At 38.3% G+C, this 25,439-nt stretch overlaps 4 protein-coding genes across 12 annotated transcripts; 2 read left to right on the top strand and 2 right to left on the bottom strand.

Annotated features, from left to right (window-relative positions):
* Positions 1 to 16: 16 nt before the first annotated feature.
* Positions 17 to 4,480, top strand: plekhb2 (pleckstrin homology domain containing, family B (evectins) member 2). Its single transcript, XM_031753730.2, has 8 exons — positions 17 to 187; positions 819 to 869; positions 1,119 to 1,271; positions 1,385 to 1,487; positions 1,600 to 1,639; positions 1,891 to 1,974; positions 2,250 to 2,364; positions 3,240 to 4,480. Exons 2-8 carry the CDS (start codon positions 833 to 835, stop codon positions 3,374 to 3,376), a joined length of 669 nt encoding a protein of 222 aa, XP_031609590.1. The 5' UTR covers positions 17 to 187; positions 819 to 832; the 3' UTR covers positions 3,377 to 4,480.
* LOC116331135 (vacuolar protein sorting-associated protein 4B-like) lies at positions 4,477 to 12,230 on the bottom strand. Its single transcript, XM_031753729.2, has 11 exons — positions 12,026 to 12,230; positions 10,931 to 11,042; positions 10,685 to 10,829; positions 8,752 to 8,810; positions 8,550 to 8,669; positions 8,307 to 8,463; positions 8,060 to 8,208; positions 7,725 to 7,806; positions 7,322 to 7,541; positions 6,095 to 6,235; positions 4,477 to 5,444 (listed from the first exon to the last, which is right to left on the bottom strand). The coding sequence occupies exons 1-11, from the start codon at positions 12,044 to 12,046 to the stop codon at positions 5,343 to 5,345; spliced, it is 1,308 nt and encodes a 435-aa protein (XP_031609589.1). The 5' UTR covers positions 12,047 to 12,230; the 3' UTR covers positions 4,477 to 5,342.
* Positions 12,231 to 12,630: 400 nt separating this feature from the next.
* ankrd29 (ankyrin repeat domain 29) lies at positions 12,631 to 19,431 on the bottom strand. Of its 9 annotated transcripts, none has more exons than XM_039606526.1 (10): positions 19,214 to 19,431; positions 18,561 to 18,654; positions 18,017 to 18,115; positions 15,927 to 16,025; positions 15,623 to 15,721; positions 15,147 to 15,245; positions 14,930 to 15,028; positions 14,463 to 14,558; positions 13,068 to 13,166; positions 12,631 to 12,979 (listed from the first exon to the last, which is right to left on the bottom strand). In XM_039606526.1, the coding sequence occupies exons 3-10, from the start codon at positions 18,095 to 18,097 to the stop codon at positions 12,896 to 12,898; spliced, it is 756 nt and encodes a 251-aa protein (XP_039462460.1). In that variant the 5' UTR covers positions 18,098 to 18,115; positions 18,561 to 18,654; positions 19,214 to 19,431; the 3' UTR covers positions 12,631 to 12,895. The 9 variants fall into 9 exon arrangements, with proteins under 9 accessions (XP_039462460.1, XP_039462454.1, XP_039462458.1 ...); XM_039606520.1 differs by lacking the exon at positions 18,561 to 18,654 and adding an exon at positions 18,303 to 18,523; XM_039606524.1 differs by lacking the exon at positions 18,561 to 18,654 and adding an exon at positions 18,354 to 18,523.
* A 1,667-nt stretch (positions 19,432 to 21,098) lies between these two features.
* Positions 21,099 to 24,422, top strand: cts12 (cathepsin 12). The gene is made up of 8 exons (XM_031753781.2): positions 21,099 to 21,236; positions 21,544 to 21,689; positions 21,819 to 21,938; positions 22,146 to 22,310; positions 22,392 to 22,613; positions 22,700 to 22,868; positions 23,803 to 23,908; positions 24,001 to 24,422. Exons 1-8 carry the CDS (start codon positions 21,206 to 21,208, stop codon positions 24,098 to 24,100), a joined length of 1,059 nt encoding a protein of 352 aa, XP_031609641.2. The 5' UTR covers positions 21,099 to 21,205; the 3' UTR covers positions 24,101 to 24,422.
* Positions 24,423 to 25,439: the final 1,017 nt, after the last annotated feature.

Genomic DNA, 25,439 nt, shown 5'->3' with positions numbered 1-25,439 from the left:
TGCTCTGTGGGCGTGGCTTAAGGCCTCCGTTGTGTACAGTGTCCGCTAAGTTTAGCGGTCAGGGTTTTTCCTCTCCGTGGAAGGAGTCTTCTTCTTTTTCTTTTTTTTGCATCTCACTTCCGTGTTTGCTGTTTCTTCACGAAAGGCTTGCTATCACCCTCCCCCCAAAAAGCATACAAGAAATCAAGTAAGTAACTCATTTATCCACCGCTTTTACAAGTACGGATACTAATGCCCTCGGTTAAAGAACAAGTTGTGGTGTTTTAGCGTATTATAAACACGGTTAACCGATAGGTCAGCTTTGTAATGGCGACGTGTTTATATTAAAAAGCCGCTAACGGTTAGCAATAACCTACATATCAAAGAACTTATATCATATAAAATCCACATTATCACAGGGTTGCTATGGGTGGCATAGCAGTTATTAAACATGAGGACGACCTACTCACAACTGGCCTAGTCTGACTTAAAACCAGGATCACATCTAAGTAAATATCCTAAACAGTGGTTAAAGCAGGAGAACTGTCAGTTATCTGGCTTCCACTAATGTCATGTCCTAAACATTGTCTAACTAAGCATGGGGGAACTACAGAGTAACTAAACATGGTGTTAATATTTCTGGGCATGTGGCCATATTACCATGAGCTGTTATTGTAACTTATCTTATATAAGCTTCTGTTTCTGAAAATAGATTTGTGAACTTGCTAATAGTGCTAACAGTCACGAGGTTTGTGTTGGATATGCCACACCCAGTCATGTGCTCCTAGTGTCTCAGTAATAACAGATGCTCTCTAATGTGTTTACATTTTATTCTGTAGGTGTTACTTCCAAGATGGCTATGGTAAAGAGTGGCTGGCTTCATCGACAAAGTGAGTATCCAGACAAATTAAAGGAAAAACGTGAATGCTTGACCTCCACAGTAATGGGATGTATTAGTGTTTATGCTGTAAGTGGGGGCATTTGCGTGGTTTAGATGACCTGTATCCTACAATGAAACATTTTTAGCCTGATAGTAGTGATGAGATATGAAAATGATAACACAGGAGACTTTGGATCTCAACCTAATCGTGGAATATTTGTTGGAAGAATAAACTACCTTTACCACCTTTCTATGTCAGGTACCATACTGCGTCGATGGAAAAGAAACTGGTTTGACTTATGGGCTGACGGACGACTTGTGTTCTACAACGATCAACAACGGCGCGACATGGAGGACGACATCCACATGAGGGTCAACTGCATTAACATCCGGAACTCTGCTGCATGTCAGGGTACAAGTCTTACGCTTAATGTTGATCTCATGCAGCTGATCCCTATGCTATTATTATAGGGATCAGCTCTTTGCACTAATTTTAAATGTTTCACCACCCCACTTGCTTTTTAGAGCTGAACCCACCGGAGGGAAAGACGCGTGATGCCTTGTTCCAGATAGTGTGCAGAGATGGACGGGTCATCAGCCTGTGTGCAGACAGTGCAGATGATGCTCTGTAAGACTGCACATGCACACCCAGTCATAAAATTAGTCTGATGTATTTAAGTACAGGTAATTAGAACAGACATTTTAATCTCAAGATGACATCATTTCTGCTTTTGTTGCAGGGCATGGACAATGGCACTTCAAGATGCCAGAATTAATATGGTGAGATTTTTATACATTTTTTAAAGTTAGTGTTGTTGTAACTGACAGTCTGTCATTATCTGTCATATTACCTGAATAAACTCTGAATAAAGCTGAACTAAGAGTGACTTGAGCACAGCAGAAGAACTGTCCTCCTGGGAGGAAAACTGGATATTTTTTTTATTGTTTCCGCTTATCTTAATGTTATGTGCTTCAGTTTTTTTGGTGTTGGCAAGCTTCAGTTGCTGATTTTTGTTATTTGATATTTTTAGGTGGTCACTGCTCCTCAGATCGGCTTTGCACAGGAGGTGATTGCATCTGCTCCTCCCCCCTACTCGGAATATCCTCCCCAACCGGTGAAAAACAGTATTAATACATCTCTTTCCATGTTCATAACTGAATAAAATTACTTTTTCAGGTCTAAAGTCTTTTATGAAAATAGTGCTACTTGCAACATTTGTCTGTGGTTTAGCATGACTGTCACAAGTGAAAGTCAACTCAGTGATTAATGTAAAACAAAACAAAAACCAACAAATCCAATCTTTCTTCCATAAGCCATCTAATACAAAGGGTTTATTAATACAGTAACATCCTTTGTGTCACTTTGTTAAATGTAATTTTGTTTTGCCAGGTTTATGCCCCAGGCCCATATGGAGACTACACTGCACCGCCCCCACAGGCCACACAGGTCATATACTCTGCTGATGGGCAGCCCTACACAGTTGCTTATCCTTATCAATACCAAGGTAAACAGCTGGACATTGCCCACCCCTAGTTTATAGGAATTCTGGTAGCTCTGAATTAGAATAGAATAGAATAGCCTATTATTGTCACTGTAGATGCACAACAAAATTGTGGACTAACTATACTCTGACCTAAATTTGAATGTTGACAAGTGGACATCTTCACAATAGTTGGGTCCAGAATACATATTAGCATATTATTAATTGCATTAAAATGTATTTGAGGTACTTTTGTATGTTCAGATTCTTAGTCTGTACCCAATGGCATGCCAAGTGCACATTATTTCCAGGGGACTATTAGAGTATGCAAGAAATGGAAATTACACTGATGTAAATATCCCATAATGCAGTGAAGTAGCTGGATTTGATCCTTATAAAAGAAGTCTTCTGTATAAAAGTAAAACCTTTCCCCTTTGAAAGGCCTAATATTTGTTTATCAGTAACTGGCTCATTTCAGAACGTGACTGAACTTAGTGGTTGTCAACATACTTCTGAGATTCCCATACTGAGGAAATCGTGCATAGTATGGGATTTCTGACGCAGTAATTTCCAGTGCTGTCATGCTGATGCGTAACAAGAGTATTACATACAATCTTAGTTACTATAAGAACATTTGCTCATTAACAAAAAGAAAAACATGCAGCTTAGTCTAAAATCTTTATCAGTTTTTCAGGTATTTGGACAAAAATGTATCATAGACTAGGAACTAGTCAAAATATAAGCACACAAAAGTTATTTAAATTCATTCTTAAACAAATGGGTCACAAAAACCCATCTAGATGTTCTTATTTGTGACCAGAGGATAAAGTGAAAAGGTAGAATAGTTTAACAGAGTTTAAATTCTATGAACTTACCATCATAAAACTTGTGTTTTGTAGGTGGGTACGTCGCTCCTGGAGTGAACCATGTCATCATTCGGGAGCGACAGCGTGACGACGGAGGAGATGTGGCTTTGGGCATGCTCGCTGGAGCGGCAACCGGTTTAGCACTTGGCTCTCTCTTCTCTGTATTCTAGCGTCAGAACTAATGTACATCTAGCAGCCAGTGACTCTCTCCCCCTGTATTTATATGGCCTCTTCGCTGTATCATCACGTGAGTTAGAATGAAACGTGTCTGTTGGGCTACATCTATCTGACGCATAATTGTGATGTGCAGTGAATTACTCACTATGTACTCTCAGCACTTTCAAATATAGTCTGTGTTGCTGTTTACCAACATCTTTGTATTATCTGAATATGAATATTCTTAACCAAAAAACATAATGTAATATAAGCATTACTTAATTTTCAAAGTTGTCAAAATGACAGAAAAGACACTACTCCTTTCATGCACGTTTCAGGTTCTCTCCTTTCAATTTGTTTCCACTTCACGGTGCAAAGATGTTTTTTTTGTGTTTATTTCTGTTTACTGTATGTTCTGCTATTTTAATGTTTTGTTGTTTTGATTGTGAATTTGCATTGTATCTTTGACTCCTGAGGTAATTAGTGGTGGAGGTAGCTTCAGATGGTATTACACGCACACAAAGCAATGATCACTTTGAGTGTAGTTTTCTGAGGGACCCGTTTGATGAACGTTGGTTTGATCATAGTTTGTTATATTGTAACCCTGGCATTTACATGAAGTGAAATGAGACATCAGTCTTTGAGATTTATAAGTGCTTGGTTTATGTTTTTTTCATTGGCAGCTTTTCAATCATACTTTTGATTTAAAGTAGGGTTTTTTTTGTTTTTTTAAATCTCCATAGACTTAAAAAACCCTTATCAGGTAAATCTGCCTCTTGAGACATTTCACTTGGCTAGGACCCTTTTTTTCTCAGCATATAAATTATGACCGCTTTTAAAATCCAAACTTCTGCTCAATAGAAAACATTTTGGTCTACATTTCAAACAGATTTTTTCATCACTACTGACACTGAATTAAGAGATGTATAAGAAATGTTTTGCAAGCAGCTTATTGATGTAATTTTTTCTACAGGTCTTAATTTGTTTGTTGCTGTGAAATTAATATTCACTTATCATATAAGGAAATTAAATTGTGATTTACACTGCATTAGAAATATAGTAATATGATAGTTAACCAAGAGATGTATTTTAACAAATAAACATATTCACAAAGTTAATGTTTTCCTTCCTTTATTTAGCCCTGAGACTTCTGTTCACAGAACATATCCAGTAGAATACAAGAAAAGTGCAAGTGACCTTTTTTATTAATGTAACCCCTGCAAACCCAAAGGAAATTCTTAAATACATTTCAAACCCAAAGGCAACACAGCTAGAGCATATTCATTTATAAATAACTCAGAACATAACTAGAAATACAGTAAAGTGTCAGTAATCTAACAGGAGAAGGCTGAAAGAAAATGTGCAATGGCATATCAGAATTAAGAAATTTTTTCATTTTCTCTACATCAGTTTAAACCCCAGAAGATCCTTTTGGAAGCCATTAATGATTTGTATGTAGTGAAAAAAAGATTGCCAGTGTTCACAGACTTGAATGCATAAATTCCTATTAAATGTCAACCACAACACCAGTTCTATTAAAATCTGTCTTAGACTACATAAAGTATGTAGTGATGGAAAGATGTCAGGATCTACCCACTGTAGCCATTGCACATACTTTTCTAACAGTGATGCAGTTTCAGAAAAAAATGCTTCAGTTTGAAATATAATAAGAAAAACCCTTAAAAAAATAACGTAAACACAAGCCTCGGTGGATCGATAGATTAACGTGGCTGAAAGAGGCGATTCCTCAACTGGTGGGTTGATTTAAAAAAAAAAAAAAGATCTATGACTGTGACAAAAGGATAGATGTTTTTTGTCAGCTGTAAGACTGATTTGCTGCAACCACTGGCCCATTAAACCTGTGACATTTTCCACCATTTTTGACACAGCAGTTGAAAAGGCGAATCATATGATCAGAAGCATAACTGAGAGTAAAGATAGTTGTTAAGTGCAGTCCTATTTTTGAGTACAAAGATATTATTAGCCTTCTTGACCAAAATCTTCAGTAAACTTCTTCAGCTTCTCCAAGTCCTGCTCGTTCACCGTAGGCTTGGTGTTGCTTAGTGACCTCAGCATGTCAGCCTGTATGGAGAACATTAGGTAGGTCAGAATAGATTACAGTCACTGGGTTTGTCAATAATGCTGCGGAGACAGATTGCGATTCATTGTTAACCACAATGAAGGAAAAAAAAACATTTCATAATTGTTCACTGACTTTGATGGTGCCTTCTGGTCAATTTCATCCACAAGCAAAACACTGTTAAATGCCAGTAAGCTGCTAACAAGAGGGTAAAGAACCCCAAACTAATAACCTGTAACTGAGGATTTTTTCCATGAGCAATAATATCGTACGATGCAAGCAGAATCCTGACACTCAGTAGGATCCAACCAGCAAACACTGTGTCACTGGCAAGTCAAATATCCAAATGTCAATTTCAATTCAATGTAAAACATTGAAAATGATGAGTAACAGTATCTATGCTAACTGCTTAGTCTCCTCTCTATAATGTTACAAAAAAGTACAAAACAGACTATGTTTTTTTCCCAGAAAGCTGACTCTGTTCATCTGGTTTCAGTGAGAGAAATGTTTAGTCACTCATTCGAGATGTATTTTAGAAAAATCTAACATTTTTAGCCACCTAAAAGGACTGTTAGCCTTTCAGCTCTCTGTTACATGTTGCTGGGCTGGACAGTTTTCCCAATATCAACTGATGAAGGAGCCCTTTTCTTACCATGGATACAACTGGCTCTAGAAGTTTCTCTCCAGGGACCTCCATCCATGTCATTTCAACAGAGTTGGGATCTCCAGGTGAGCACGGAGTCAGCAGGTCATCCACCACAACGCCAGGATTGTTCCATGTTGACCCTCGAACCTGAATTAGTATGGCATAAGGACAGGAATAAAGAATTATAAAAAGAAACACCACACAGTGCTGCCTCCCTCTGGATGACTTTATATTTTAGATTGATAAGTTTATTATGAGCTGGGATAGTCTCCAACAGCTATAAGGATAAGTGAAAGCGGATGGAAGCTTATTTTGGAATTACAGGAAAGACTCCTGCCCAAAGAATGAGCTTCAAGAACAGTTACAGACATATTAAAAGAAAGTTATAGGCATAAATTTGATATGCATACAATTAAAGTACATTCCTGAATGTTTATTGTGAGTAGCCATGTGTCTCAAAATACAAATTTGGGGAAGAAGTCACAATGCCTCTAACCATCTAATCCCAAATGACCACTCCTCTGTCAAACACACCCAACCCTATAAAAAAGGCACTACAGCTTTGGACTAAATTACATCTGTAAGAATGCCACGACTGGTACAACCTGACTGGGATCTTCCCACTGGAATGCTGGAGGCAGGGTGAACCACCAGACAAGTTCAACCCCACAGAAAACCAGTGGAGTCATTTTAGTAACAGAGTAAAACAGTGTAATCCTCCTCCGTAGACTCAGCAGCAACTCAGAGCAACAGTGACTGAAGAGTAAGCTGCCATTCCACAGGATGACACCTGACCATGAGGAGGCATATTACAGCCAAAGTCAGTGCAGATGGGGGGTACACTAATTATGGATTGTCTTTTTTGTAACCTGCAGTTATATTACACACAATATGTGGTGATATATCAAATCTGGACATTTTTTGGTCCTTTTTCCACATTGTTTTTATCACTAAGTTAAAAGGTAATGACAAGCAATATATGACTGCTGATTTGCATATAACACAAACTACACCAGCGCATTTGCAAAGAAATGTAGTGGTGCGTTATTAAATTACTTAAGTAAAGTTGTATGTAAAGATTAGATAAGCACCTTGTCAGTTGTATGAATTTCAAGTATGACAGTTAGTTTGATTTTGGAATAATATACTTCCACTGGATCCCTGAACCAGGTTTTCTTGCATTTAGAAATATGACAAAAAGAGCATGTCAAGCAACAGTTACTGTGGTTTTACCCTTTTGAAGTGGGTGGCTGTCTGAACCTTCCTGACTGGCTGCATCAGGGCGTCCCTGACAATTATACTGATGTCAGCTCCGGAGTAGCCATCTGTCTTTTTGCCCAGAGTCACGAAATCCGCCTCTGTCAGGTCATTGGGGGTGGAGCCCAGATGCAGTTTAAACATGGAGGAGCGGGCATGTTCCTCCGGCAGAGGAATGTAGATTCGCTTTTCAAACCTGAGACACAAACAAGCATTAAATCTCTTAAATCCTGGCTGTTACCCCACAAAACACTGATGAACAGTACTAGATAATATAAGAGGTGATTAGGTAAGTAAAAGTAAGTAAAATGTATTTATATAGCGCTTTTCACAGATAAAAAAGGTAGTGATCATTTGTATAGAAACAAGTGGAGCTGACCTTCTCCTGATAGCTGAGTCCAGCGACCATGGTATATTAGTTGCACCCAGGACAAGGATTCCGTCATTATCATTACCAACACCTGAGAGGAGAAAAGAGTTGCACAATTAGTCGACTGAGCACTCAATATTTTCAGGTTTTTGTGATTTTGCTGTAACAAAATAAAGAAAAAAATAGGCGACTCTGCACTACGGCTCTTACAGATGATGATTTAGACAAATAAATGCTTAATACAATCAGTTGTCATGAATAACTGAACTATCAGCCATAGTTCATGACACTTCTTATCGTCTTTCCAGCTGTTGGCCCAAATCTGTAAGTATCTTCTTTCTCACCCTGCATCTGAACGAGGAACTCCGTCTTGATTCTGCGAGCTGCTTCACTCTCGTTCTCGCTCCTGGAGCCACAGAGGGAGTCGATCTCATCAATGAAAATGATCGATGGTTTGTGTTCTCTGGCTAAAGAGAACAAGTTCTTCACCAACCTAAAGACAGACAGAAGTGGAAAAAATAGATGCATTTTTCTTGACCATAACTTTTCATAGTCTTAATTTTGCCATTACGTAAAGAACTTGGGCCTCACTTTTCACTTTCTCCTAGCCACTTAGACACAAGATCAGAGGACGAGATTGAGAAGAAGGTTGAATTGTTAGCTTCTGTGGCCACGGCTTTGGCCAAGTAGGACTTCCCTGTTCCTGGAGGCCCAAACAAAAGGATCCCCCGCCAGGGTGTTCTCTTGCCTACAAAAGAAGTTTCAGTCTTTAAAAAAAAAAGGAAACGAAAAACTTCACTTCAAAAAAAAAATAAAAAAAATAAAAATCCTTGCCTGTAAATAGATGTGGGAATTTGATGGGCAGGATAACAGCTTCTTTAAGGGCTTCTTTGGCTCCTTCGAGTCCAGCTACATCGTCCCACTTTATGTTTGGCTTTTCCATAACAATGGCACCTATAAAATAAATGAGGTTCAGAAATACCAACACATTTGGCTTTCAAGAAATGTCACTAAATTGTGTGTCAGTGATATGCACCTGACAGCTGATTTTGGAACTTCTTTTTTTCTTGGTCTTCACCTTCATCACTTTCATTCCTAAAAGGTGGGGGTGGGAGTATACAAAGAATACAAATAAACTTAGTAAAGGATATTACAATAAATGGTAAAAGTAAAAAGCTGTATAGATCCACCTAAATTCAGGAATCATCCTTTCATTACAAACTACTGTCTAATGGTTCTCTTATGTGTGACTTCTAAATCAGAACACCAGGTGGCACACTTTACCAACAAAGGCAGAGCCATACAGTAAACCAAAAATCAACAAGAAAAACATGTTTAGATAGTGACACTATGTCGCTTACACTTTCATAACAAGTTTACAGCAACGGTCACAGAGTTAGACACTTCTGGGGAAATGATGACAAAGATTCAAAGAATATATACAGTTAGGTGCATATATATTTGGACACTGACTTGCAAACCCAAGAGTTTACTAAAGCAAAAATGTGCAATAATCTTGAAAAACCAAATCAGTCACCTGATCTTAATCAAAACAAACATGCATTTCACTTGTTGTAAACTAAAGTTTGAACAGAAAGGCTCACAAACAAACAGCAACTGAAATTGGTGCAGTAAAGTCTGGGCAGAGCATTAAAAAGGAGGAAACCCAGCATCTGGTGATGTCCACGAGTTCAAGACTTCAGGCTGTATTTGCCAGAAAAGGGTTTTCAACCAAGTATTAGAAATGAACATTTTAGTTTCAGTTATTTAATTTGTCCAATTACTTTTGAGTTGTATTACAAAATGCTTTAATTCCTCAAAGTATTATGCAGTATTTTTGTTCAACCCACTAACTTAAAGCTGCTGAAGTTAAATAGAGATCAGAGCAGTTGGAGATTAATAAATCCCATCCTTAGACCTAATTTTTTTTTATAACACTGAGCTAATCACACAGCAATGCTGCAGATGATGAAAAGACATTTCTTTGGTAAGTCGTGTTATACCCCAGATGGAACCGAGCACATCAAGTAATAACTCTATATTAAACTGTATTTCAGTGGTTAAAAATGTTATGTAAAAGTGTTTATATGTAATGCATTTCAACAATAAAACATAACTGATAGAACAACCTGTCTCATGTGTACACAAGTGAGTGTGATTATGTTATAGCAACCGGCTGACATCTGCAGGTGATTTAACAACTGTAAAGGTAAGTGGGTTGTCATGCAAAATGGCAGAGCAACACTTCAACAGATAAATAATCAATAAAAATTCAGAGGCTTCAGATTTATTAACATACATGTCCTGCTGCCTTCAGCTGAATGGAAAGGTTTAATGGACTGAATGAGACATTTTTCATGCAGTATAAAAACGCTGTTGACACCTCATTAAATGGGACTTACTCATCCATTTATAGATAAATACAGGCTGGTTTACAGATGTTCCTGCTTCAGCTGCATTAAATGTTCATTAAATGCATCTACTGACTGGAAAGTGATTAATTAAAATGGTTTATTTACGTGTTATACATAAGTATTTACTGTTGCACAACCGTTCCAATAACTTTGCTTGTTTTTATTGATTAAATCCGCAAAGTGGATGCAGATTGAGCAATGTGCTTTTGAGCGAACGATTGTGAGAGTAAAGTTTAAGACTCAAAGAAAGTCAGCTGAATTTACAATGAGGCAAAAACATTTTAAAATATCTGTCACAGATCTAACTTTAAATTTAATAAATAAATGGATATATATTTGTACACATTTAAACTGATCTCTGTCTCGGTCCGTTAAAAAGAATGCACATAGAATTTCAAGACAACTAACAATAACTCTCAACTTTGTCCATTATTCAGACCAAATTAGATTTTTCTTTTTCAGGAAGTTACCCAGCCTGCAGAACAAAGCTCCAACAGTGAGTCTAAACTGTAACAAACATTGTGAAATGGACTCAGATTTATTGATTGCTCCTACCCTTTGTCACCAGACTCTTTGACGGGTTTGGCTGGAGGAGCATTCTCCTTCTTCTTCAGATATTGCTTAAGTTGCTCAGCTCTGTCCAGGTAGTCAGCACACTTTGCCCTGATGCTCTGCTTCGCCCGATCACCTTGGGCCTCATCTGCAACGCAAAAACTGACTTAGATCATTCATGCGGAACCGAAGTGGAGTTTAAAACAGCACAAAGGATGTACAAATCTAACTGTGGTACAAGTTTCTCACACTTCACAACATGAAGGAAGTATTGCACTGCGTGCTGATAACATCTGAGGGCCTCTTCATAGTTTTTGGCCTTGTCTTCCTCTGCGGCTTTGCTGGCCAAATCTATAGCTTTCTGAAAACAAACAAGATGAAACAGAAGGACTTATGAAAACATTTGTAGTGCTTATATGAATTATTTTGGTTGTTGTTGGTAAGTTGTTTAGCATAAACTTATAAAACAACACTTTAAAAAGATAGTATTCAAAATGATTACTAACACCATATTTTAAAATTCTAAATGGTGGTGTCCTGTAATTACATATGAAGGATTTTAAATTAGACATAATTATTCTATATTGATAATTCAGTCTAGGTTGTTCCATCCAATGGGTGGGGTCTTACTAGAAACACCTTAAGGCCAAAAAAAAGAAAACAAGAAAATGATTACATAAATGTTATACACATACACGCCTCCTTGTACCTCATATTTGTTCTGTTTGTGGAATACTGGGTAATTTTGGGAATATTAAAGTTACTTTAGTGACTTGCTAAAGGTTCATAGACATCTTAAATAATAATAAAACAATGAGCCAAGTTTTGTTTTTGTTGTTTTTGCTATCCATAGCAACAATTACCTGTACAGTTTAAGTTATACAGTGTTTTCTAATTATAAAAAGTACAACTCTGCCCATTTAAATGCCCTGAGACAGAAACATAAAGTAGCAAAAAACTAACTTTTATGTAAATAAAGTAATTTAGTACTTTACTTTCCTACTTTTCATCACTGGAAAAGTGAAAACACCTAGAAAATATGTTTCACTATAGGACAATAAAGCCCCAACTAAATATTGTTAGAGTTTCTTCATCTATGAAGGAACAGTAGTGATTTACACTCCTTACACAGTAGTGCCTGGTTTTTTTCCAGTACTTATAACTGCACTTATGGCTAAATACATTCAAGTTGGCTTATTGTTAGTCTCTAAATTAGACATTCAAACAATATAAAATCCCTAGCTGCTTATTTAATGAAAAGCTGAGTTTATTAAAAGCCGAGTTAACATCTCTTTGATTTGGGCAGTCTTATGTAATCATTGTCAGTAAATGTCTGCCACTTACCTGTAAATTACTGCCCGCCATTAGATGTTTTTCTGTCGGTCAAAGTTTAGTATTTGACTTTAAATAAAACCGTAAACTCGCTCACTTCTTCTTTTTCTCTATTATCTATCACATATGGTTTACTGTCGAACAACTTTAGAAGCCAAACATCCCAAATGTCTCTCTTCCGCATCAACAAGAGCTCCAGTCACTTCCGCGATGGTCACGTGACATGAAGTAGCTTAACAGCGGCTGTAATTTCTCGTGTTTCATCCGTACATTTGAAAGTTATTTTAAATAATAGAACTTACCATATTAACGTGTACGTTCATAACCGCTTTAACGTTTTTGAGGGAAAAAGCGGAATTAATGTAATTAAATTACAGCACAGGTGAGCTACAGGTGTCTGTTAACAGGGGTAATAGTGACCTCTAGTGGGTATTCGTCACATAACTAGTACATCATTGTATTATTAAAATGTGTATGTAATATCCTTATTTTATGATGACTGCTCATTTTCCAACTCCAAACAAAATGTAATTTTAAAAAAAATAATAAACATCCACGCAGATACTCCAGCATTAATAAATAAAATTACACTTTATTACATTTATTAAAAAGGCAAATAAAGAGTGCAAAATATATAGAACTCTGACAACACTTGGGATAAACAAAAATAAACAGGAGACCAGTAGGGGATGATGCACATGGAAGACAAATGTTTTTTGTGTTGCGCTATACTTTGTCCAGGTTTGTTTGGCATACGACAGCTTAATTTCAACCAAAAGCAAGCACCGTGTACAGTACGTGTTGTAATTGAGTGGATTGGACACTTGTTTTCCTTCCCCCTCCTTACACAGGCAGGCGTGAAGGCAGGAATCTGTGCCGTTATCAGCTGTGTCCATTCAGGATTTTTGGACGTAAAACCTTAAGGATGCGATCATTCTTTGTCAGATCTGCAGGAAGTTCACTATTCTGCAAAAGATACATGGGAAACACTTTGATTAGAATATCTAATGAGATTATATACTTAGTTTGTCTGCCATTTGTCATCTCATCCCACCTTATTGGGTAGTGTTGGGTCAGCATTCGCTCCAAGTAGCAGCAGAACAGATTGAAGATTTCCACTCATAACAGCAGCATGAAGGGCAGTAGAGCCATTCTGGCGACAAGACACAAATATGAACTACCCTTCTCTAATATCATTACGTTTCCTTTAATAGTATCTGGCATTTCACAAGCATGGATCTTCCTTTTCTTGTCCAGCATTAGATTACAAGATTGATTAACAGCTGTAATATTGGGACACTAAATAAAAAGAAAGAGCCAGCGGCCAGATAATATAGTTTAACACAAAAAATGGAAATGGGGATGGCAGGTCCACTGACTTTCTTTTTGTGTCTTTTTGGAAGAGAGCTGTCTCTGTAACCATGTTTCAGGCCTGTCAGCCATGACCCACTCTGACTGCCCGGCTGCCCACAGAGGAAATTCATCTGATTATTAGTGGAGCTGGATATAGAGCCTCTGAACCAGTGTTCCTTGCTATTTGAGCACTGAGCTAATCATGGTGTGGATGGTATTTTAGGGTTTGTCTGACACTGCTAATATGTTTTTAAATAGTATTTATTTGATAGTTCAGCTTTGTTTAGATCCTCCTTTATTCTGTTTATGAGCAGTTGGAAATGTAATACTTAACTAAGGCTACAGGAGTGTTCTATGGATTCTTTCCTGTGATTTTTAACGGGAAAGAATGGGAGATGTTTTTCTTAATTTTATTTTAATCTAGGTATAAAATTTTGCACCGCTATTTTGGTTTGACACTATAGGCCTATTTGTTTTTTCTAGGCAGTGATTTTTATTGTTATTATTATTTTTATTTGATTTCCTTTTTACTTCTGATTACATTCCAACAGTACTGTCATGTGCTGTAAATACAAGTTACTCATTGCTACATAAAGATATCAGTGTTTTTTTTTTTTTTTAACCATTTTATTATTAGTGTCCATGTATATAAAAAAATTATATCACGGTTATATATTGTATTAGATTTAGCTATTAGCCATTTTCCATCTGCAATCCCTGGGAATGTAAACACAGCTTAACCTGCCCAGAGATGTTGTTTCTTTGGATCCATATTTTGCAAAGATTTTAAAGTTACTCTCTGTGCTTCTACTTCTACAAATCTTCAAATCTTTACAAAGAGGAAATCACTATCTTGACTTTGTCTAAGCAGGTAACATCCATCCTACAAAACATGCAAAATCTATCTTCGAGCCCACTAAACATTTCTGATAAAACAACTTGTTCTATATGTTTAAGTTTGTAAAAGAACACACTGTGTTTGTGCCAGACTATTTTTTTTATTTATTGGTGTTGCAGGAAAAGCTTGAGAGCTTGACAAGTTGTGCCCTAACCATAGCTATTTCCCAAAACAGGCATCTACAGCAGCGTGTTTTACCTTAAGAAGGCCAAGTGATGGAGAAAATTTGAGGAGTTCCTCGATGACGCCATTGTGGCCTTTCAGCGCTGCTTTGAACAGCGCTGTTGATCCATCCTTGAAAGACACAAAAAAAAGCATACAATTGTTAAAATTGTCACAAAAATCACGAGACAATTTTCAGTTACTCACTTCCTCAAAAGCTTTTGACTATATCACGTTTCTCACCAACAGATAATCTCTCATCCAACTTTGAAATGTTAAATATAAGTGTAAGTATCTGCATACAGTTGCAAATTCAATCTATATGTCAATATAATTACAAATCAAAAACCTTTCATGGTAAAATGTTTCTGTAAAGACAGATCACAGCCTCCTAGTCTTATGTAATGTCACACTTTACACACTGCAGAATGGCAGGAATCAATAGTAAAAATCCCTTTATCTACACTTTGATGTACTTTATTAATCCTAAGAGATCAATGTACTTGTCTGTCAGCATCCCGATCAGCACCGCGTAAGAGCAGCACCTTCACCACCTCACTGTGACCCATCTGGGCTGCCATCCACAGGGGGGCAGTGCCATCCTGGAGGAGGGAATTGATGAAGAGGGGGGTTGCAGATGTTGAGGGACAATTAGCAGGAGTAGGTGACAACATGTTTAGAGCAGTGTTTTAAAGAGGCAGAGTCTGGTGAGGAAATTACCTCCCTTGCTTGGTTGACCTTGGCACCGGATGACAGCAACTGACGAATCACAGTCACATGACCCTCTTGGGCAGCAAGGAAAAGAGGGGTGGCACCATCCTGCAAAACAAGAATTACCTCACACTCTGGGAAATATTCTTGTGTGGTGATTAGATTTTCGAAATCTGCTTGGAAAATCTTCCAATTAGGCATAGACTATATTAATAAAATAAGATTCCATCAGTACTATTTATAGGCACATTTTTGTGTAAGCAGGTTGTTTTTCCATGGCACCAAGGATACACACAGTAATTCTGCCCAGTATGATTCATGTCTGACTCAGCAGTCTGCAGAAACCTGAGAGGCTGGATTCCAGTTGCTGGGACAATGTGTGCAGCTAACCATCGTGTTTCTGACAGACAAATAGGCTTAACAGACAGGACAGTGACGGCGTACTGAGAGTGCGAGGCTGCAGACGTAAATGCAAAGAGCCTCACGTTCAGCTGGTCGTGAACATTGGCTCCATTTTTCAGCAGGGTGTCCACCACTTTGGAGTGACCGTACTGAGACGCGACAGTGAGAGCTGTGCCACCATCCTGCCACATAAACACACATGGACGCACAAGAATGACTAAAGTGTTCGACAACAACAAAAATACGTTTACAGTCAGAGCAGCACTGTTTGTGCATCGCTGTCTCTTCATCTCCACATTCTGAAGTCTGATGATAGCACTGCAGCATTCTCCTTCACACCCAGTATTATAAACGCCATGATACACATCATTGCACCCTGTTGCATACCTTTGTCTGGAATTCAGTGGAGGCACCGAATTCAAAGAGGAGCTTTACAACGTCATGGTGTCCTTGCTGGGAGGCGAAGAACAAAGCGGTAGAACCTGTCTGGAAAGTTAAAAAAAGACACGCTGTTTACCTCAACTTTACCCTAATGGTGTACACAATACAACCTTTCATGAATATCTGACATGAGGAATAGAATAAATAAGTGTCCAACTGGGGGAATTTTGCTGCACATATGGCCCTGTTTTCTTACAAATAAGATCCTACTCAAGCATAAAACTAACATTCTAGAAAGTTTTATTTGGAGGGAAAAAACTTTAAAGTTTGTTAAAATATTTTTATTTGATTTATTTTTGCTGCCAAAACATAAAGGTGAAATCCAACACCCTGAGGACAGTTAACGTAGCTTAGCACAAAGGTTGAAATATAACCAAAGTGTAGGACAGACAGTTAATGAGGAGAATATGCACCAAACCTATAGCAGCAACTTGCTGTAGCTTCCCAGTGAAACACCAGCCGGTTAGCATAAGAACGGTTGGAAAAACGAAGTAAAACTACCTCGGTGACCTACTGCCTGTAGGTGAGAGAAATCCGCTTATAAAGACATCCAAAAGATACTAAATTCATTGACTACACTCACTGGCCTCTTTGTTATTCAACTGCTTATTGACAAAAATATTGAATTAGCCAATTACATGGCAGCAACTCAATCTTTTTAGGTATGTAGACGTACGAAAGTTCAAGTCAAGAAAGTCGATTTAAGTTACTTTGTGTAAGTATTTTTAAAAAGATTTCCTGGGATTTTCCGACACAGTCATCTCTAGGGTTTATAGAGAATGGTCCAAAAAAAAAAAAAAAAGAGCAAGCAGCAAGACCTCTGACCTCAACAAAGCAATCAGAGGTCAGACTGAATGGCCAGATTGCTTTGGGCTGAAACCAAGGCAACTGTAGCTCAAATAATCACTTGTTACAACTAAGGCATTCAGGGTATGCAAAGGTTGCGCAAACATGTTGCGCATCTCTGAACAAAAAACTTTAACTTTGAAGCAGATGGGCCACAGCAGCGGGTGCTACTTCTATCAGCTAAGAAGAGGTAATTGAGGCAACAATTCACACAGACTCACCAAAATAGGACAACAGTCTGCTGTAACGTTCAGAATGTACAGTTAGAATTTAGTATGAACGACAACAGCTTTTTTAATCAAACGACCTCTAGTTGAGTCACAGGATCTCAGTCCAATAAAACACCTTCAGGATGTGGTAGAACTGGACATTTGTATCACGGATGTCATATCTGGAGCGACTTTAACGCCGTCATGCCAATATGGAGCAAAATCTCAGAGGAATGTTTCCAAGGCAAAAGGGGGTCAAACCCAGAACTACCAAGGTGTAACTAATAAAGTGGCTAGAGGGTGTATAAACACATTTAAAGCACATGAATTTACATAATACAAGATCTTAAGATGTTATTTACCAAATGATGCAGTACTGGCTTAGCGTAGCACAACTGCTGGACAAAGGGAGTAAAGCTAGCATGGGTCTTCCAGCAGAAAAATCCACATATGCACGCCTTGGCTCAGTAATTAACAGTTATAGCACAGTGTTCCAGACATGGCGGAAGTCTACTCTTAGACTAAAAACTTTATTCAGTTTAAAACTTCAATATTTTTCTTTTGGTCTGGACGAATTTCTAATCCATGTCTGGAAAACTGTCTATACATCTCATTTTTTAATCCTAACAAAAATCCAAGCGTAAAAACAACAATTAGTGGGTTTTAAGGAGCTATGTGCCAGCAGGTTGTAGTGACCTTCTAAATTCACCAGCGGTAGCAGACAGTCAGTTTCCTTAGCTCAGCACAATGGCTGGACAAAGGGGGTAAAGCTAGCATGAGTATGCTTGCATTGAAATAAGATAAATCCATCTATCAACACATCTAAAGTTAAAGCCTGGAGAGTCAACATCTGTAAAGCTCATTCACTAATATCTTATTTGCCTAATTCTGACAATGTAAAAACACCTTTACCCAGACTTTAAGTTTTGGAGTCTATAAGAGTATTTAGTTAATTCATTGGGTTTCTTTTCCCCAGCATACCTCTCTTTGGTAGTTGATATCAGCCCCTTGCATGATAAGCTCTTTAACACAGTCATAATGGCCGCTGTATGATGCCACCATCAGCGCTGTTGTTCCATACTGGAAAGAAACATTAATCAGCATATTTGTTTTGTTGCAATGACCTGGTAAACAGTGTAGTGAAGGCATGGATGAAACCACAGAATTCTGCATATTTCTGGCTTAACATGCAAAACTTTCAACTGTTTATAGGACAAAGAGAGAGAGAGAAAACAATGAATGGATGAGGAATTGTGATGGTACACACATGCACTACATGAACCCCACAGGTAAGGCTCGAAGCTTTCTGTGTCCCTACCACAGGTGGAATATGGTTAAAGTGTGCATCTGAGCAGCCACAGCATGCAGTGTCCATACACTGTCTCTGCAGTCTGCGTCCACTCGCCCGCTGTTGAGTAGCAGTTGAAGCAGAGCCAAGTTCCCCTTCCTCGCTGCCCAAAACACAGCATTAGCCAGGGGTGTTTCCTTCTGGAGGATAAATACACACAACAACACAAAAACTGACCTGAAAGTTACCATTAGAGCATTAGGAATGCTGAGAGCAGACAGTAAGGACAGCAGAGTGCATCCAGGTGTTACTGTTCAGTGTGGTGATGCACCTGAATATGAATGACAGGTGAATCATCAATAAAATGTGCCAAGAGATTAATAATCATATTTATGACATCACATCACATCTCAGCCAAAGTTAGGGTTTAAAGTTTGTACTAACTTTCAGTCTTCACCATAAAATTTAACAAGTTACTCATGAATAATGGGGACTTGTTTTTTGTCCTCAGAAGAGGGGGACATGTCCCAAATGTGCGTAAAGTGATTTGTTTCCTCTCAGTACCGGTAATAAAAGTATGTGGGCACACTTGTGCACACACATTCACGTGCACGCTAGTACCACGGGCCGTTTGATATGCTATTACATCAGCAAATCCGGATGCACACACACCGAGTTGGACGCACTATGATCGCACAGGCCAGTAAGAAGCCATTCAAATGTCAGAGCAAGTGTTACCTCACCGGGCTCATAGTGAAACACACCGGATCGTTCAATAACGCCCAAATAAACAAGTCTACACTTCAAGAGGAAGCAGGTGCGATCAATTACCTTATTGCGGCCCTCTCAGGCTTCGTGCACAGAATGATGTATGGAAAAAGCTGGTTTACCTTAAAAGACATCTTGCAGACCTCATTCGTGACTCATACTTCTTCCTGCGCACTCATTCATTAGACGAGATGCTGAGCACCACTCGCCTGTTTTGCCGCACTGAGTTTGGGTGTTGGCGGCGCCCGATCGCGGACATAATAACGGGGAGGCACAAAGTCAGCTGAGCTCATCCTCTGCAGTGAGTCCTGCGAGGGAGCGACACCTTGGGCCAGCAGAGGGCGCTGCTGCTCGCACTGATGAACTGTATATAAATATAGATTTATGGCGTGAAGCCATGGCTATTACGCATTACTATTTACTCAGTACTGCACTTAAGTGTAATTTTAAAGCATTTGTGTTTTACTATACTTCACTGTAACCTACATTTCTGGAAAAATACTTCGCCTTTTACTCCACTATTGACATATACATATAAGGAGCTAATTGTTAAAAAATTAAACCAAGGTTCTAATCTTAAAGTCTAAATATATGGAATAAACTATAATTATTATTAGTAATAATACAAATTAAAAATGGGTAGATTAACATTTAACTTAATTAATTAATAGTCATTTTTTAAAGCCAGCCCCGGAATAAGCTATCAAGTGAATAAGGAGATTAAAAACGATAAGAGCATTAAAATGCTTCTTACAGTCAATGCATCTGCAAATAACAGTGGCAGAAAAGATTTACATTTACACAAATATAGTAGGAAATATTTGAAGTCATTAGTTTATACTTGGCAGCACGGTGGCACGATGGTTAGCACTGTTGCCGCCATCAGGCCGGGGTCTTTCTGTGTGGAGTTTGCATGTTCTCTCCGTGTTTGCGTGGGTTCTCCCCGGATACTCCGGCTTCCTCCCACAGTCCAAAGACATGCAGTTAGTGGGGATAGGTTAATTGGTCAATCTAAATTGCCCATAGGTGTGAATGCGAGTGCGAATGGTTTTCTGTCTCTATGTGTTAGCGCTACGACAGACTAGCGACCTGTCCAGGGTGTACCCCGTCTCTCGCCCTATGACAGCTGGGGTAGGCTCCAGTGCCCCCCGCGACCCTGAAAAGGATAAGCGGAAGTGAATGGATGGATGGATGGATGGATAGTTTATACTTTCACACCACAACTACGTTCTGCTTCCTGATTGATGTTTTCCATTAAAAACACAAAGAATACAAGCTCAGATAGTGTCTGAGGTGGACTGCTGCTGCTGTCATATTTTGTGGTTAGTGTGGTTAGTGTTTAAAACGTTAAAACTTTGAACAAGTGAGCAAAGATTTGGAGCAACTGGGAAAAAAAATCCCTCTCTGTTAAGCCCTTGTATTGATCTTGGGGATTTTACTCTGAAACTTTCTGTTTGTGTTTTAGTCCTAAATTGTTTCAGAGAGCAAAAGTCTGCTGTGGTTATCCTTAGTTCACATTTCTAAGAAAGAAAGGATAAATCCCTCATCTTCTCAGAACAAAGATCCAAAATGTCCAAACAGAATACAAATTTGTGTAGCAGAACTTTGCTAAAATAAACTACTATACTGAGTATGAATGACTTAAAATGAAGCCGAATATGGCAGTGAAATCCTGCTTACACAACGGATCTGTATGCCTGCAAGCTCTGTGCTTTTAGTTAAGTTTTAACTACAGTTTATTGTATGCACTCTTGAATGCAGAAATGTTACCCTCAGCTTTCTTACATCAGTTCACTGGGACTTTTATTTAGATAAAGTTCCCCTTTCACAATTTGTTTTGCAGCGTTATGTGCCAGGTGTTGTGCTCAATTATAAACCAGTATTTGAGGGATTTACACAACTGCTGCTTTAGCTGTCTCTAAATGATTACAGCACTATGGCCAAGGAGGAGCAAGGAAAGCATCTGATTTTTGTTGACTAATGTCCTTCTCAGCTGCTGTCATGAGTGTTGATTTGGGGATTAACTTAAAGTATAGTAGTAACGTGTACTTACCCCTACAAGCTTTATAAGGCAGGTCTGTTTCTGTGTCACTGTTCAGAGTTGCTCTCAGAATATGGGACCAAAACAGACTCACATGCATGAAGGTAAGCTGAGCAGAGCTTTTTGTTTCATATCAAAAGAACAACTAATCTTATATAATCTTATATATCTCTTTTATATGTTGTCTTGTTCTATAAAATCTTTTAAGTCTATTTTCACTGTTGATTTTTAAAGAAACTAACCTAAGCTAACATAACACATTTTATATTGACTAGATTTCCATTTTTCTTTTGATTGATAATACAGTTGCAGTCAGAGGGCTCATGAGGCCATCTTTTCAACATGATATGATGAAATATGATGAATTTTACATATACACAATGCAACTGTGCAATGCTCTGGTCCTTCTAGTCCAGCAGGCCAGCTTTCTGCTGAGGGCTGCTCTGCTGTGCATCCTGCTGAGTGGCCTGCAGCACGTGCTGGCAGACTCAGATGAGGAGGCCCCGACTGAGTGGCAGATCTGGAAAAGCAGATATGGCATAAGCTATGATGAATTAGTGAGACAGCCTCCACATCTAAAATCCTCACAACAACAATAAGTGCAAATGTTCTCTAACGAAAAGTCCACATGTTCTCTAATTTATTCGAGTTTTTCTTTCGTGTGCTTTTCCTGTGTTAACCATCAGGATGACATGGAAAGGAGAGTCATCTGGGAGGAGAATAAGCAGTTGATTGAAGACAACAACCGAAGGTTTCTCATGGGGATGAAGTCATTCAGTATGGCCATGAACAAATATGGAGACCTAGTAAGGAGTAGTGTTTTGTTCTAGTAGAATTTAGTAGTAGAGTAGAAGTGTTTTGTTTCAATAAAGAACTTAACCGGAGTTAACCAGCTCCTTAATGTACATACTATTTTCCACAAAGACCTTAAAAAAAGAATTGTCTGATTAATTGCTGTAACAAACTGTGAATACTGTGATAATACTGTGAAAAAAATTGTTTTAAATTTGCAGACACAACAAGAATACCGGGTTTTGCAAGGTGCCAAGATGAATGCTCAGTTTGTAAAGAGAGGGAAAGAAGTCTCAGCTCGAAGACTGCGTAACAGTGCAAGGCATTTAGATGGCTTTGCTGTTGACTACAGAAGCATGGGTTTTGTGACTGAGGTTAAAGATCAGGTAAGACTGTCCCTCCATTACATGAGTGGGTATATTCAGACTGAATCACAATCAGATCTTTGTTTTAAATGTTCTTTGCAGGGCTTTTGTGGGTCATGCTGGGCCTTCAGCACTACGGGAGCTATAGAGGCACAGCTGTACAAAAAGACAGGTCAGCTGATATCCTTGAGCGAACAAAACTTGATGGACTGTTCTAAATCCTTTGGTACCTATGGGTGCAGTGGTGCCTGGATGGCCAATGCTTATGACTATGTGGTTAGCAACGGGCTGGAGTCTTCAAACACCTACCCATACACCTCAGTGGTAGGACTCTGCTGTCTTATCCTACATCATACAAAAGTAAATAATTCTGCGGACATGCTGCGGTTAACATTTATTTCTCTTAACAGGACACTCAGCCCTGTTTCTATGACAGCAGGCTTGCAGTTGCTCACATCAGGGACTACAGGTTCATTCCCAGGGGAGATGAGCAAGCTATGGCTGATGCTCTGGCAACTATTGGACCAATAACAGTTGCTATTGATGCAGATCATGCAAGCTTCCTGTTCTACAGCTCAGGTTAACTGCCTTAAAGATAACAGTTATATTATCTTAAGTCGATTTTGATAAGAAGAGCACTTTTTAAACTCAGAGCTGCTATAAAGAGAATTTTTAGATTAACAAAGCCACATTAAGCCACATATGAAAAGAGTGACAAAGTGCAACTTTGTTGTTGTTAGTTGTTTTTGTTCTCATGGTATGGCAGCTTTTTTTCAGCAAAAAAGCTTTGATAATCCCATCGGATACTCAGAAACAGTGAGCAGACAAACAAAGTTAGCAACTATCTTGGGGACACAACAAAGCTTTTAGTAACTAAAGACCCAGAAATTCCCATTAGGAGTTGTTGGAGATTGAATTAAATGCTAAATAGGACTTATTATGGTCATTTCCAGCTTCATGTTTTTTATTTTTGGAGTCTAATTGAGTAACTCTGCATGATTAATGGTTCAAGATGAGCCTCATTTATCTTAGACTGGTGCTCTGGTTCATAAATTGCCTTTAAAAAGTGCAATTTAAGTGCCTCCCCCTTAAAAACCATATTCCCTTTAGGGTAACTTTATTCTGAGTTGCCTACACCTCACAAACATAAAATGTGAAGAGCAGGTGGGTTGCTCGTCTGTTCTCACAATCCAAGCTGTGTGCCATACTGAGGATATCCTCTTCTTCACATCATACAGATCCAAGAATAAAAAAACTGCCCCAAGCAAAAAGCTTACATTCACAGGACCTCATTTTTAAAAATTTGGGCATTTTATGTATAAGAAACCACCATGTAAAAGTATATATGAAAAAAGTAAGAAATACCACAAGTAATGTTCCCTAACAACTGGTCACTAAGAGTTTTCCTTCTCTGAGTTAAGGGTTATTCTATGTCACTGTTGTGTTATCAGTTTGTTTTTGCTTCCCACAAATTTCTAAAAGTCAGTTAAGTAGGTTCATGTTTCCTTTGCAGGAATATATGATGAGCCCAACTGCAACCCCAATAATCTGAATCATGCAGTGCTGCTGGTCGGCTATGGCTCACAGGAAGGCCAAGACTACTGGATCATCAAGAACAGGTTTGTTCAATATTGTTAAAAGAAAAAGATAGCATCTGACCAAAACCTCCACTTTTTATCACCTAAGAATTTCTTTCTTTTTTTTTCAATAGTTGGGGAACTGGCTGGGGTGAAGGCGGCTATATGCGAATCGTCCGGAATGGCCAAAATGCTTGTGGCCTCGCCAGCTACGCCTTGTACCCTATTCTATGATTTAATAAGATGTGGGAGTCTCAAGGCTATGCTCTTCCATTGGACCTCATCTCCACAAAACAACAGTCAGTGCTCATACAGCCCAAATCACCTTTCTGACAGTTTAATAAATGTTTATGAAAATATTGACCAAACCTTTTGATAATGAACATGTCACTTCTCTCAGGGACATCTTTGTGAGGTAAATAAATAAATATAGTAAAATAACTTTTTTAAAGGAATGCAACCCTGTTTCCAAAAATGTTTAGGCATTGAGCAGAATACAATGATTTACAAATCACGTTATGTTTGCAATGTTATTGCTTTTTGAAAAATATGTGATTAATGCCAGGGTCGCCTTTTAAATTTCCAATTGCTGACACATAATTTCAGCAACTCAAAAGATTAGAGCCGCCTTTGATATTTTCACTGGCTGATAGGACTAAACTGGAAGCAGACCAGTTTAGATTTGAACTCTTGCTGTTGCATTATGTGCAAAATGTAGTTTGTCAAAGTCTCACCTGAAACAGACATCCTGTAGATGGCGATATTGCTCCAAAACCTTTAGATATTGTCCAAAATTAGTGGAGCCTTTGCCCTGTGCAGTAATGCCCCCTAACCTCACCATATCATCATATACTGGATTTTTTTGTTGCCCTCCTTTTTGTGTGACCTTCATTCATAGACTTTGTGTTAAACATAGATGTAGTTTCTTAGTCTGAAAAGTGAATCCAGAGCGAAAGTGACTAAAATCTCCATTCTTTCTAACAGCCAGCAGGGGGCGACTCTTCTGGTTTAAAAAAGAACTTAAATTGTACAGAAGTCAGTAGGAAAATGCTCCTCAGCTCCTGTGTTCTATAACCTCAATAAACACTTTCCTTATGGATTAATCTTATACACACTAACATATAGATTTTGTAGATTAGACCATATAAAGCAAATCAGGGTACCCTGTATAAGCAATGTTAGTCACAGTTTATTTGTAATTTTCATTGCCTGACTGCAAGTTTTTGTTATTTTTGTTAGGCTGAAATGAGAAAAAAAAAATGAAAATCTAACACGAAAAAACTGAGCCTGGCCTCAACAAGAATCTGTGAACAAACAGAACAAATGTAATGGTTATTTTAAAAGTGAGTGCAAATAAAGCTTTTACATCTGTGTTATTTTTTGTTTCTGTTTGATATTTTTGGTACTCCTGTTTGCTTTAATAAACTATATTCCATATGAGTTCAAAAGTTGTTAACAAAGTGATTTGTTCTAGATTCATTTGTCACTTATCTCACACACTGCGTCTTCCTTCATGTGCAACCACACCTCACTGAACTTTGATCTTAACTGTCCTAAGTCACACATATAGTTA

Source organism: Oreochromis aureus, linkage group 23 (genome assembly GCF_013358895.1).
Source record: "Oreochromis aureus strain Israel breed Guangdong linkage group 23, ZZ_aureus, whole genome shotgun sequence".
NCBI classification, from domain to species: Eukaryota; Metazoa; Chordata; class Actinopteri; order Cichliformes; family Cichlidae; genus Oreochromis; species Oreochromis aureus.
The sequence above is the reverse complement of the archived record's forward strand: the minus strand, read 5'-3'. Positions and strand labels throughout refer to the sequence as shown.

Excerpts from the sequence above, each read along its gene's own strand:
- plekhb2 (XM_031753730.2), top strand. The coding sequence starts at position 833 with ATGGCTATGGTAAAGAGTGGCTGGCTTCATCGACAAA. Across the intron at positions 870-1,118 it reads TGGCTGGCTTCATCGACAAA|GTACCATACTGCGTCGATGG; the intron begins GTGAGTATCCAG and ends TTTCTATGTCAG. Across the intron at positions 1,975-2,249 it reads CGGAATATCCTCCCCAACCG|GTTTATGCCCCAGGCCCATA; the intron begins GTGAAAAACAGT and ends TTGTTTTGCCAG.
- LOC116331135 (XM_031753729.2), bottom strand. The coding sequence starts at position 12,046 with ATGGCGGGCAGTAATTTACAG. Across the intron at positions 11,043-12,025 it reads TGGCGGGCAGTAATTTACAG|AAAGCTATAGATTTGGCCAG; the intron begins GTAAGTGGCAGA and ends GTTTGTTTTCAG. Across the intron at positions 8,209-8,306 it reads TGGCTAGGAGAAAGTGAAAA|GTTGGTGAAGAACTTGTTCT; the intron begins GTGAGGCCCAAG and ends GTCTGTCTTTAG.
- ankrd29 (XM_039606519.1), bottom strand. The coding sequence starts at position 18,926 with ATGTGTGTGCACAAGTGTGCCCACATACTTTTATTACCG. Across the intron at positions 13,167-14,462 it reads CATCACTTGGCCTTCTTAAG|AATGGCTCTACTGCCCTTCA; the intron begins GTAAAACACGCT and ends TCTTGTCGCCAG. Across the intron at positions 12,980-13,067 it reads ACCCAACACTACCCAATAAG|AATAGTGAACTTCCTGCAGA; the intron begins GTGGGATGAGAT and ends TATCTTTTGCAG.
- cts12 (XM_031753781.2), top strand. The coding sequence starts at position 21,206 with ATGGGACCAAAACAGACTCACATGCATGAAG. Across the intron at positions 22,311-22,391 it reads TGACTGAGGTTAAAGATCAG|GGCTTTTGTGGGTCATGCTG; the intron begins GTAAGACTGTCC and ends TGTTCTTTGCAG. Across the intron at positions 22,614-22,699 it reads CCTACCCATACACCTCAGTG|GACACTCAGCCCTGTTTCTA; the intron begins GTAGGACTCTGC and ends TTCTCTTAACAG.